Below are 13,305 nucleotides of genomic sequence, written 5' to 3' on the forward strand. Positions count from 1 at the left end.
GCGACCTCTGGGCGGAGGCCCGGGTGCGGTGATGGGGCGTGGTCTCCCAGCAGCACCCGCGGCTTCCTTGCAACGAGCACAGTGAGGCCTTGTAAACTTTTAGCTCGGCCACAGTCCCAGCTTCGTGCCTTTCTCTCCCTCTTCTTTGCCCACGGGGTTCACGGCAGGTGCGCCTACCCCGGCGGCGGCGGCGCAGGGGAGGTCCCCCAAAGCCAGACCCCCGGGGACCCACATACTCAGGAGACAGGCCACTCTGGGGTCGGCGGCGTCTGCGGGGTCCAGATACACCTCGTGGGGGTGGAGCCTCGCGGGCGTGATGGCGAGATGGCGGCACAGCCGGTTGATGTACTGCACGAGCGCCACGTCCATCTCCAGCGTCCACTTCCTTGAGGCCTTGTGCGCGTGTCGGACATCGATGCAGGCACACCTGGGGCCGGGGGAGAAGGGCGAGGTGGGGCGGGGCCGCCGCCGGGGACACCGAGGGACTCCTCCTCGGGGTGCCGGTCGCGACCCAGCGGGAGGAGGGAGCAGAGAGGAGGGAGCAGAGCAGGCCGTAGGGGCCGGAAGGGCACATCCCTCCTGGGGGTTGGCGACGCGCGCCCCCAGGTGCTCCCTCCTGCGCGGGGGGCGAGGGCGCCTGGCTCGGGCTGGGGCTCGGGAGCCCTTGGGCTCAGATCTCGGCCACCTGGCGACCCCGGCCACAAAGGAGCCTGCTTTCCGAGCCTCGGCTTCCTCACCTATACGATGGAGCCATAGCGGCGGCGCTGGCCTCGAGAGCTCGCCGAGGGCGCGCACGGCCAGGGCCCGAGAAGCCACCGGCCGCCGGCCTCACTGAAGCCGTTACCCTCGGCCAGCGGCCCCGTCCCAGGGTTGGTGCCGGGAGCTACGCCAACAGGCAAAGGTGCATTTGTGAGGGCAGCGCTTTAACTGCGGCCACATCACACGCGACGCAAGTGCCCACGGCTATGGGACCGCGGAGCCCTCTGCTGCGGTGACACTGAATGACGAGGAAGAACGAAAAAGGCAGACGTCTGGTCTGATCCCACTTCCGTAGCACTGAAAAACTCTACCCCCAGAAAATGTTGGGAGACACGTTTACGGAAGCCCCCTGGGCACCGAATCACAGGCCCTCTCCCTTGTGCCTGCCTATACTGCCTGGGCTTTTTATTACGTGCGCGCGTCCTTAACCTACAAACTCAGCTGCTCACCCGAGAGAGGCAGGCAGGCTGGCGGGTGGATGGGTGCCTTAGCTCCGGAGCTCGCAGCACCTCAACTGGGCCACGTGCCGCACAGGGTGCATCCTGCCAGGAGGGCCTTCCTCGGGGCCACGGCAGAACCTCTCCGGACAGGCCGCCTCCGTCCTACCCAAGCAGCGCTTAGAGAGCGAGCTTCCTCTGTGGGGAGACCCTCACAACCCCCCACACTGGCCGCCCTTGGGCCCGGTGTCGGAAGGGGCTCAGGGCACAGGGTGGCCCTGTGACACGCCGGAACGAGCCCTTTAGCTGCAACAAACACGTCACTTGGAAATCCGTTTGTAGTCCCATTTGCACCCTTCCCGCTTCAAATGCACTTTCTAGTCCAAAACAGGTGATTCTACTTTTCAAAAGCCCCCAGAGCTCTCTCTCCTACTGGCTTAGTAAGAAACTCGTTCCTGCCACCATGATGCAGGCCCATCCAGGGATGGACCCGGAGCCTTCCGTGAAGGAACAAAATGGCGGAGCCAAGCAGCAAACGGCTTCTGAATCCTGAAAGTGGCTTTTTTTAAGAGGCATAATCGAGGCAGCCATTCTTTCCCTGACGCCGGGCACACCTTGCTTTGAGCGCCAGGGGTGAGCGCCGGAGTAGGGCAGGCAGGTGTCTTCCAGTTTGCAGACGTCACGCCTGCCTAGGACTCCCTTGCGGCTAGAAAGGGGAAACCATCCTTGTCTGGCCCTGGGGACCTGGCGGGCAGTGACCTCGCTGCACTCCTCCTGCCTGGGAGGGAGAGAGAGTGGGCAACGGAGACTCGGAGACAACGCAAGACTCTGAGGAACAAAGAGTCTTTGGAAAGAGAAATCATTCCTGTTAGGGGCTGAAGCGTATCTCCCCCCCCACCCCTTTCCTAATGAAGTTAAAGGAGGTCATAAGGGCGGGGCCCAGACCAGCAGACTGGTGTCCTCATCAGAAGCGGGCAGGCAGCGGCCCGTGTGTGCGCAGTGAGAAGGTGACCTTCTGTCCATAAGGCAAGGACAGAACTCAGGAAAAACCAACCCTGTTGAGCCCCTGACCTCCAGAACTGTGAGAAAATGAATTTATTGTTTAGAACAGAGTCTGTTTCCAAACAGGTTCTAACACCCACTTTAATAATTATGAAAAATTTGAAAATAACTCAGTAGGCATTAAGAAAGGCAGACAGAATGGTTCCCTGGAAGGATTTTCTTGGGAATACATCTGGTGGCTGAAAACGAATTTTTTTTTTTTTTAAGAGAGAGAGAGCACAAGAGCAGGGTGGGGGAGAGAGAGAGAGGGAGGGAGGGAGGGAGGGAGAGAGAAGAGCGAGAATCCCAAGCAGGCTTCACACTGAGCGTGGGGGCTCGAACCCATATCCCTAGGATCATGACCTGGGCCAAAATCAGGAGTTGGACACTGAACTGACAGAGCCATCCAGGTGCTCCTAAAAACAATTTTTATACAAGGTATCAACTGGGTTGAGAGACATAACTTCTTACCTCTCAAAGTGAAGGTCATAACCACAGGATAAAATCGCCCTCCAGACGCTACGGATGTCTTGCTTGGCCCGGTCAATGACAAACTTGTGAAATCCTTCCAAGGTCAGATACTTCTCCTCAGGGACTGATGGAGAAGCACGCAGACTGTTAGGAGTTTGGTAGAACCTCCCACTGCAGGGGCCTCACTACGTGCCCTCAGACGTCCCTGGCAGGGCCCGATCCACGTAGCGCCCACCTCCCACCCCTCCAGGGTCCGTCACTGACCTGGCACAACCTGCGACCTCATGAGGTCAGCGAGCCACAGCCTGACTCTTCTCCAGCTCTGCTTGGGCCTTTATGAAGCTCAAGTTCTAATGCCCAGTAAGTGCCTTCTGGAAGCGAATTTCTAAGCAGATCTCCAGATCTTTACTTTCAATCACCATCATCTACTTTTCACCTTGGATACATGGTATTTTGGGAGCTGCTGTGCTGACCTCCATAAACTCACAAAGATGGCGTTGAGGCCCTGCCTCACCTAAACCCCAAGGGAGCCCGGCCAGTCAGACAAATGCTGGGTCCAGGGGCCTCCCAGTCTCCAGGCCCAAGTTACTCATTCACCTTCTTGTTTTTTGGTGGGTGACTTCTCTGGGTCCTTCTCATCTGGCTTGCTCTTTTCTGGGGACTTTGGCTTCACAGTTGGCTTCTTCTCACTTAAGGCAGTCCTGCTATAGACCAAAGCACTGCAATCAGAATTCCTGTGCCTACACCTTGTCCTGACAGAGGACATGCAGAGCCTCACACGCGCATTAGTTCAGACTCCCCCCCCCCCCCCGGCACCCCCCACGGCCTGCAGTTCCCACAGGGCTGGGCTCAAGACCAGCTCTGTTCTCACCAAGGGGTTTACTGAGCAAATTAGGACAAAATGATGCCTTAACTATGAAAAATCTGAAGGAGATGCTTTTTGAATGTTCCTTCTACATACTTTTGAGCTGCACAAAGAAGCAGTCACTAGTCAGATGTAGCCAAAGTTTAAATTAAAATAAAATGGCAAACTCAATTCCTTGATCATACTGGCCACATTTCAAGCGCCCAATGGCCACCTGTGGCTAGTGGCTACCGCATTCAACAGCACAGACAGGGAAACAGCACAGATTTCCATCACAGAAAAGTCTATTGTACGGTTCTGGTTGGTAAGCACCACTTATATATAATTAATTAACGAAAGGACAGTTGATTTTTCCGATCCTTTAAACAATTCCTCTAGAGACTCCTGCCAGGTCACACTTTGCTATCGAAGATTCAGTTTTGAGTTCCTGAGAGTCATCTGCCTATGTCTGCAGAAAATTCTGTTAATTATGTGTGCACACCCACACACGAAATACTATGGCGCTATAAAAAAAAAAAAAAGGGCACGAAGTTATTTTTGTGTTGATACGGGGTCATCCCCGAGATTAGTAGTAAATGGAAACAGCAAGGGGTAGGCCCTGTATACAGTATGGAGACATCTGGGAGAACGCTCATGTGCTTGTGTGTACACAGGAGAGTTCTGGAAGGCTATGGAAGTAACACTGGCAATCTCACGGAGGGCGGCAGGAAGGCTTAGATGGAGAAGAGGTGTTGCTTTTGACTGCATATACTGTTGAATTTTGTACTATTTTAAAATTTAAGAAATACATATGCACCAATAAAAGGTTATACACTTAACTGTTACAAGCGGGTTGCTATATATGAAGTAACGATATGTTTTTAATATGCATTTTACAGTTTTTCTGTATTACCTATGCATTCTTTGTGTGGTTAAGTCAGGTTTGTTTGTTTTTTTTTAAACAATTCTGTACATTTTGGATGTCGTATTACTTCAGACTGGCCTGCTTTCCAGCCTGCACGGTCCAGATTTTACTACACTTATGGGTAAAATGGAACACTGTGTCTCTGAGTCGACAAAGCCGGGGACCAAGACAGTGCAGCAGCAAAGAAGAGCCAGGGTGTCTGCACCTCTGGGGAGCAAGGACAGCCTTGCGGGAAAACGGTCAAGGCGGCGGCCCCGTGTCCCCTGGCGGACGCACACGCCGGGCCCCTCGGACGCGCACCTGACACTGTTGAGCACAGCCTTGTCCTTGGCGGGCGGCTTGGTGATGGGCCGCTTGGTGCTCACCACCTTCACGGGGTGCTGCTCCTTCCCGCCCTTGCTGTACTTGCTCTTGTCGAACTTGGGCTTCGGCACACCGTATTTCCTCAGGATCTGTGGGCACCAGAGGGAGGGAGGGTCCTCGGGCTCAGCCCAGGGCGCACCTGAGGCCCGGCACGCGGGGCGGGGCGGGGCATCTACCTGCGTGAGCTGGTCTTCCAGCACCTTTTTCGGAGGCCGGACGTTGGTGAAGAAGAGGTGGAGGAGGTTGCCTGGGGTCTGGGAGTTGATCTGCTCCTTGCTAAGATAAATGTCCGACACTTTGATGGGCTTTGCCGGTGTCAGGCTCAGCATCTGTTCCGAATGGGCACAGCTCTTAAATATCTCCGTCAGCACCTCCCTGGCACCGGGCACCAGCTTCTCACCTGTTACAAAACGGGGGAGGACGAAACAATGCTGCCGTGAACGTGCTACGTCAGGAGGAGCCTCGCAGCATTTGCTCAGAAACAGCTCATCTTGGAACGTGGGTAATAGACGTTTAGTGGCAGTGAGGAGCAGGCCACCAAAACCTGGTTTCCCCTTCGTGGGCACACACCCCAGCCGCACTCGCGGCCCGCCCTGCTGCTGGGTGTGGTCCTGGGACAGGAGACGGGAGCAATCCTGGGCCAGTCTGCCCTCCTCTGCGCTCATCCCCTCCACCGGCTGCACGGACACGACAACCCCCTGGGACTCGGACCTCGGCACTCACCCTGGATTCTTCCATGTGCAAGAAACACACTTCCACTGGGTCTGAGCCACTGTCCTCTTAGGGCTACTTAGCGCAGCAGTCTAATCTACCTTAACTTCAACCACACGTTTGTGACGGGCAGTCCCGAAGGAACAAGAGAGCACCGAGTCTGCAAGTGCTTTTAGTGCAAAGCGCGAGCTGTCGAGCACATCTCGCATTATTAGTGTGCTTCAAGACTTGAGCAAGTGGGAAAAGAAAGTTCCCTTAGATATAAGAAGATTGTCCATGAGCACAAGAAAAAAAAGTTGGATGCTTAACCGACTGAGTCACCCAGGCGCCCCTAAAATAAACAAACTTAAAAAAAAAAATTTTAAACTTTACCAGTTTGTTCGTTGTGGATTTTTTGCATTAACTTTGACTTCTATAAATATAGAACCAAAATATTATTTATCTAGATTACAGAGATTTTTGGAGCCCATTAAATTTTGTGCCCAAGACCTCACACTTCCCTCACCCTGGTCCCAGCCCTGAGGGAATATTTCAAAATTTTATGATTGGGGCAACAACAAAGCCCATATTTGGTATCATATTTTGTACTTGTGGAACATGAAACAAATTCTATAATACTACTATGAAATTTCAAATATTCAAGATTTAGAATAAAAGGACACGGATGAAAAATGTTGAGCAAGACTAGAAAAAAAATAAAAAGACCACACAAAAGACTGTAATCCTAACAAGAAAATAACCACTGTTTCTAAGTGAGGCGAGCCGTCGGCCTCAGACGGGAGTCTGCTGCGAGATTCTGCTCAGCGGGGCCTCGGGGCCCACGTCCAGGATGAACACACCGTATCACACAAAAGAAGCGGGGAAGCCACAGAGGGTCCACCCCAGAGAGTCGTCAGAATGACAAAGTGGGACTTGGTGAATAAAGAGCTAGAACTGTTTCTTCCCCAAGAATTAGAGCAGAGGTGGAGACATTTACTGTCCTCAAGCAAATGACCAAACGATCACCAGCGACGTGGTTGGTATGTTCCAGCTCCACAGGACGGAACACAATGAATACATCTGAACTTGAACAGAGGGAAGCCTGGCTAGATAAAAAGCAAAATGGGACTTGAATGCAAGTCCACTCTCGAGCCCGAAGAGAGTCGTGGCACAGCCGCTCCCGGCAGTCTCCTGGCTGGAACGCAGCGGTGCCCCGATGGCCCTCAGAACCCTGACGACTGCCGTGAGCCGGGCAAAGAACCTCTTGTCCCAAATCCACGACACCCTCCCACATCATTTCTCAAATCACCACCCCTAGAGGTGCCCCCCAAAGTTCCTTTCTCAGGTAAGAGGTTAAAAATAGGGGATATTGAGGGGCACCTGGGTGGCTCAGTCAGTTGAGCGTCCGACTTCGGCTCAGGTCACGATCTCGTGGTTCGTGAGTTCAAGCCCCATGTTGGGCTCTGTGCTGAGAGCTCAGAGCCCGGAGCCTGCTTCAGATTCTGTGTCCCCCTCTCTCTCCGCCCCACCCCTGCTTGTACTCTGTCTCTGTCTTTCAGAAATAAACAAACAAAAAAAATTTTAAAAATAAACCAACATCAAAAAAAATTGGGGATATTAGGAAAAAAACAGGGGATATTGGGTACAAAGAAGGGAGGAGAGGACTTTTGCTCATTTTTTCCTGTAAATTTAAAACTGCTCAAAAAACAGTCTATTCATTAAGAAAAAAATCCATAACCCACCTTTAATTGATTTATCATTGAAATAATCTTCTAGCCCTGGGCTCCCCTGAGTATCAAACAGACTCTGATTTACTACAGATACAGTGAGAATCTCCTCCGTTGACATCTCCATCAATTCATCTTCACCGTCCAAACTTGACAAACCGATCAAGTCATTGTTGTTAAATAAACTTGCTCGAATTTTCTCGATCTTGGCTCGGGATCTTATCTGTGCGAACAAAGGAAAGGGTCAGCATCGGAGGAGAGGAATGAATGGCCTTGTTTTCCTTCCCGCCTTTCCCTGAAACCCTGTCCTCATCTTCAGTGCCGTGAGTGCGGTCTGACCCCGCTAGCTGGCCTCCTCCTGGTAAAGTCTCCGCCACATGCCAGTAGCACTAACTTGGAAGGGAACATCTCAAGTGGAAATCTCTGTCGCTACTCCCTGGCCAGGTCTGTGGCTTTACTCTGATGCCCAGGGAGCTAAAGTCCATGCTCGGCTCGGAAAAAGCCCCCAGGCAGAGGGTGCATAGATTAAGAGAAGCGATTCCAGGGAAGAAGCCAACCACCAGGTTCTTGAGCTTTCCTGTCAGAGCTCCCTGGAAGAGGAAGGTGAGGCACGTTTCCTTCTGAGGGCCTTCCTCTCCGTGTCCAGTGAGGCGAGGACAGTTTTACTCTGAGCCTGAGTCCCCGTACACAAGGGTGCAGGAAGACACAGGAGGTGGGATTTCTAGACAAGGAGGCCCAAGAAGCAGATGGGATCTTGACGTGTAAATGTGACCCGGAAACTCAGAATCTCTCCAGCAGAACGGCCAGTCTGTTCTCACGCTCATCGGTGAAGATCCCTCCCGCCAATGGCAACATTTACAACGACCCAAGGCCACTCAACGCTATACCGGCAGGCCTGAGCTGGATCGCGCTTGATGAAGCCCATCCGCCAGGAAAGGCAGGCCCCTCAGACCCCTCCGCCTCCCTCCCACACTCAGCAAGAACTGCAGGACCTCATGAGATCAGACTTGACATCGCTCGCAGAGATGTGACCTCAAACACGGATAATCAACATAGTAAGTCACTGCGGTTTCCAAGAGCCGCTTCAGGGAGCTCCCTAAGTGCCCCCGGGTCACCTAGCAGTTAATCCCTCGGAAAGGACATTGGAGGGTTTAAAGAGGCTTGTGGGGGTTCAAGCCGCTCATGATTTCAGTGGTTGCGTGAGCAACCGTTACCTCCACGACCGCGAAGCCTTTGATGGGGCGTGCTGCGAGAGGCTGGTTGTCCAGGGACGTGACCGTGTACGCGGAGCCCATGTCCGACACAGAGGCCGTCTCTGCGTTGTCCAGTGGCTCCGCCAGGCTGCCCAGGCTGCCCAGACTGCCAGTGCTGCACAGGGAAATGTCTAGACTCTCCTGGCTGGACACCACGTGGGGCTCCAATACGCCAGGAGGGATGGGCGGCTCAGGGCCTGAGGGCAGCGGATCCACGGAGAGGTCACTGACTGTCTGCGAGATGCCCTGGGAGCTGCAGGTGGAGGCCTGGCTGGTGGAAGCGGACGCGCTCACGCTCATGGCAGGGGTCAGGCTGCTGGACGTGCTGACCTCCAGGCTGTCTGTGCTGGGGAAGCCGAGGGTCTTCTCCGCCTCGGCTTTTCCGTCGCCGCCCTCGGCCTTGTCCTTCGGCTTCCTAGGGTCTTCGTCCTGCAGGGGGATGTAGATCTCGTCTTTGAAGACCCCGCCGTGGGCATTGCAGGCCTTGCGGATAGCCCCTCTGACGATGCCCTCGTCCAGGTGAGTGGGGATCCCGGAGATGACCAGCAGGCGGCTGTGGGCGGTGGGGCCTACCAGGGCCTGGCAGGCGTCGGCGATGGCGTCGCTCGTCACGCCCAGGCCCTGCGGGTCCTTCCTGGTGAGGTGCCGGAGAATGATGAGCAGGGTGAGGGCTCGATGAAACCATAGCATGTCCTCGGGCTTGCTGCCCCCGATGCTGAGCATGGCGGAGTCGGACTCCACTGAGCGCGAGGACTGGCGCTTCCCAGAGGAGGAGGCCTTTTCCCGCTTCATCTTGACTTTTTTCCTCTTAGACAGGAGGCTGGGGCTCTGTGGCGTCTGTCCCGGGGAGGAGGACGAGGAGGACGAGGAGTCGCTGAGGTTGGGGGCGGTCGTCGAGGGCACCCCACTGGCCGTGACGCTCATGTTCGTGGGCAGGGTCACTTCAGCCACCGCCAGGCAGCCTTCCATGAGCGCGTGAAAGTAGGTGGAGAACCTGCCGTGGTCCGCGGCCGCCACCGCCCCGGAGCCTCCGCAGGTGCCGCCCGAGACCCAGCTCTGGGTCTCCTCGTCATACAGCTTATGGAGCTCCGACTGCAGGGCCATCAGCATGGCCAGACAGGGGTTCAGCTGGAGGGCGATGGACGAGGACAGGCCAGCAGGGTGCTTCCTCTGCTCCAGGGCGTGCACCGTGCGCAGCAGCTCCGCCAGGAGATGGAAAACAAGCTCCTTCACACAGGCCGCCATGTCCGTGGTCCACAGGAAGTTTCCTGAGGCGAACAGAAAACAGTAACAGCAGCGGTCACTTGCACGGCCCTGATTCCGTACTAGGGACTGTTCCCGGCCACGTGACGCACTCAGCCCTCCCGGCAACCTCGAGAGAGAGGCAGGACCTACGCTACTCACCCCCATCTCACACATGAAGCAGAAGCAGAGGCTCCAAGAGCTGAAGCCTGGCCGGCTGGCCCCAGAGCCTGCGGCCTTAACCCCTGTGCCACACGGTCGTGCAGAGCCGGCGTCTATGGCTCACACCAAAAAAAAGTCATTTTCTTTCTCATAAGGTTATCAAGCGAGTTAGTGACAAGTCACGAGAACAGGACTTCCCAAACCATGAGACGCTTACTCTGGGGGGCACACAATCCAATCTTATCAGCTAGCACAGAAATCCACACTGACAACGTATCCTAACTCCTCTTCCAGCCCTAGTTTTTTCAACAAGAAAGCCTTACTGTGAGCTGGTGTATATATTATACACCATATATATGATATATATATCATATATATCATATATATATATATATATATATATGATATATATGATATATATATCCTTGACAGTGGGCCACAGACCCAGAGCCTCTGACAGGCAGCAACAGTCAGAATTTCCTAACAGTAACCATTTTTATTTTTAACCTTCTGGTTATAGCAAGAGATACTAATTTTCCACTTAAGGTAGCAACATAAAACTCCCCTTAAAGTTTAAAAAAAAAGAGAAAAGAGCTGATTGCCAGAAAATCAATAAACGCTGACAAGCATGATTCACAGACATGGTGGAAATCACATAAAGAAGGCATGACAAGGACTGAAGTTCAGGAAATTTGTCTGGGACAAGATGGGTCACAAGTTTCTATCAAGTTCCCTTTGTGCCAGATGTGTATCTTAAATTCACACACTCATGCTGTGGGCACTGAGCCCCAAGGGCCAGGTCAGCTGACTTATCAAGAGTCTCTCCAATCAGGCTCAGCACCTATAAGGGGAGGGGATTAAACTGACTGATCTCTTAGGGGAGATGCTGTTTTGCAACTATTTTAAGTTTGTTTATATATTTTTGAGAGGGAGGGCACAAGCTGGGGACAGGCAGAGAGAGAGGGAGAGAAAAGAATCCCAAGCAGGCTCTGCGCCATGAGCGCAGAGCCCAACGCGGGGCTTGAACTCATGAACTGTGAGATTATGACCTGAGCCAAAATCAGGAGTTGGACCCTTAACCGACTGAGCCACCCAGGCATCCATTTCGTAACTTTAATTGGAAATGAACTCAGGGTTGTCATGCCATGTGGGCACTCATGAAGCCATTCAAGAGAACAAAGGTCACCCTCAGATGCTCATGTGATGTCCTTCCGTTGTCCTTCCTCTGCTGTTTGCCATTTATATAAGAGGACAGTGTTGGAGAGAATTCTTCTCCGCCAAGACTGCAAATGGCCGGTGAGTGGAGGCTGGTCACAGACATTTCCTTCCTACAGTGGTTCCCCACTCACCTTCCCTGATCCCTCACCCAGTGTATTTTAAAGAATTTGATTTCATTGCCAACATATAAAAACCGGAAAATTCACATCAACGTCTGCATTACCGGTTTTTGAAATAATGCAGCAATGAGTGGCAGGACTCGGTGACTGTCTGATGGAACATGAGGTGCCCGGGCCCACTTTCCTTCTATTTCCCCCATTTACGTCATCTGTCTGACCCCTGAGAGCATTTAAGTCTGCAGTATCATTTCCCGTCCAACATTTTATGATAAAAAAATTTCAAATACATGGGCGGCTGAACTACTTACACAGTGAATGCCCGTACGCCCACCACCTGGGTTCTCCCATTACCATTTTGCTAAATTTGCTCTTATGTACGTTTCTACCTATCTATTCATCCAGAAACTTATCTTAGGATTTGATTATTTCAAATTAAGTTGCAAACATCAGTCTGTTTTATCCCTGAACACTTAAGCAGCCATATCATGAATGAAGTTCAATATTTATTTAGAATTTGAGGTAAATTTACACATGGTAAAATGTAAAACTCTAAAATTTACCATTCTATGAGTTTTGCCAAAATGCAACCCCCCCTTTAAAAAAACGTTTTTTCATGTTTATTTATTTTTGAGAGAGACAGACACACACAGAGCACAGGCAGGGGAGAGGCAGAGAGAGAGAGACACACACAGAATCCGAAGCAGACTCCAGGCTCCAAGCTATTAGCACAGAGCCCCTGATGCGGGGCTCAAACTCATGGACCGTGAGATCATGACCTGAGCCGAAGTCGAATGCTTAACTGAGCCACCCAGGCGCCCCAAAATGCAAACCCTTTTCAACCTTTCTGCAACTAGGAAGTCATGATGTTTGATTTTGCAATGTCATTCACTTCCATACCACCTTTTACCTCCAAAGTTACAAAAATGGCCCATATTTGGGTTTTACAGTGAAGTATGGTAAAATTAATCTTATTTTCATGGTTAGTTGCTGCCCCTCAAAATAATGAAAACACCCCGCACGTCACGTGTTTAGAAGACTAGGCTATACCCTACTGTCCACTCTGCAAGCCCTCTTCCAATGACTGCAACCTGACAAGAGGCCACCAGCGTGCAAGCCCCTCCCTTTGGCACTGAGCCAGCTCGCCCAGGCCCGATGCGGGGGGGGGGGGGGGGGGGGGGGGGGGGGGGGAGGGAGGCTTTACCCAGCAGCTCCACCACTTGTAGGAGGACAGATGTTGGGATGGTGTCGGGCTCATCTTCGGATCTCCCTTCGCTATCCTCTAATCTCCAGGACAGCAGCTGCTCCGCGAAGGCCATGGCCAGAGGGAACTCCAGAGGCAAAGAATGCAATACCAGCACGGCTCCGGGCGGTGGAGACACCCCTGGAAGAGGGGCCAAGGAGAAAGGCTCATAATTGGCAGCACTGAAGCCAAAATAAACCTAAGAAAAGGACCCACCAGGTGTGCGTGGAAGAACAGGGCCGGAAAGCCCACCTGCTCATCTGTTGGAGGGGAAAAGAAACGTAACCACCCCCCCCCCCCCCATTCCAGACCGTCAGCTGCAGGTGCAGGAGGAGCCAGAGGCCATCCCTCCGAGGAGTCCATTTGTTGGTACAATAACGGGACAAAGGGCAGCAACGAGAACAGGGAAGGAGACACTCCCCAGCTGGTTAGATACCCACCAGCCGAACGACCCAGCATGGAAATACTAAGTCAGACTCTAAAGGTGCTTCATTGGAACATTCCCATCTTGGTAAAGAAATAATCAGCCATTTGGTGTGGCTGCAATCCTGTGAGACCATTAAGCTTATAATTAAGTTACAGAGCGGACCAGCTAGGGGTGCCCCAGACTAGCACTACCAGGGCCTTGGGCTTTGATATTCTCTTATTACCCTATGTCACTGCCGTGGCCTGAATCTGGCCCGAGACGCAACAGTGAGAGGAAAAAGGCCCTGAGGTCTGATCCCCCCTTGTATCCTGCACCGTACCCCAAGGCCCGCTACAAGTCCTGACCAGACAGAAGTCAGGGCGCCAGGGGCCTGGAGATCTCTGGACA

At 52.9% G+C, this 13,305-nt stretch overlaps 1 protein-coding gene across 5 annotated transcripts in view; it reads right to left on the minus strand.

The window, feature by feature from the left end:
• HECTD4 (HECT domain E3 ubiquitin protein ligase 4) overlaps window positions 1-13,305 on the minus strand; it is a 189,799-nt gene that overhangs the window by 11,143 nt on the left and 165,351 nt on the right. For 4 of the 5 annotated variants that reach the window (XM_053902041.1, XM_053902039.1, XM_053902040.1 and 1 more), the window contains exons 60-67: window positions 12,453-12,632; window positions 8,472-9,778; window positions 7,273-7,480; window positions 5,017-5,240; window positions 4,778-4,929; window positions 3,306-3,412; window positions 2,709-2,832; window positions 237-427 (exon numbers count right to left, since the gene is read on the minus strand). In XM_053902041.1, the coding sequence (XP_053758016.1) occupies window positions 237-427; window positions 2,709-2,832; window positions 3,306-3,412; window positions 4,778-4,929; window positions 5,017-5,240; window positions 7,273-7,480; window positions 8,472-9,778; window positions 12,453-12,632 (2,493 nt within the window). The remainder of the gene's footprint in view (window positions 1-236; window positions 428-2,708; window positions 2,833-3,305; window positions 3,413-4,777; window positions 4,930-5,016; window positions 5,241-7,272; window positions 7,481-8,471; window positions 9,779-12,452; window positions 12,633-13,305) is intronic. The other variant, XM_053902038.1, reaches the window with a different exon arrangement.

The sequence above is a fragment of the Panthera pardus genome, unplaced genomic scaffold (assembly GCF_024362965.1).
Source record: "Panthera pardus isolate Hobbes unplaced genomic scaffold, ASM2436296v1 HiC_scaffold_15, whole genome shotgun sequence".
Taxonomy (NCBI): domain Eukaryota; kingdom Metazoa; phylum Chordata; class Mammalia; order Carnivora; family Felidae; genus Panthera; species Panthera pardus.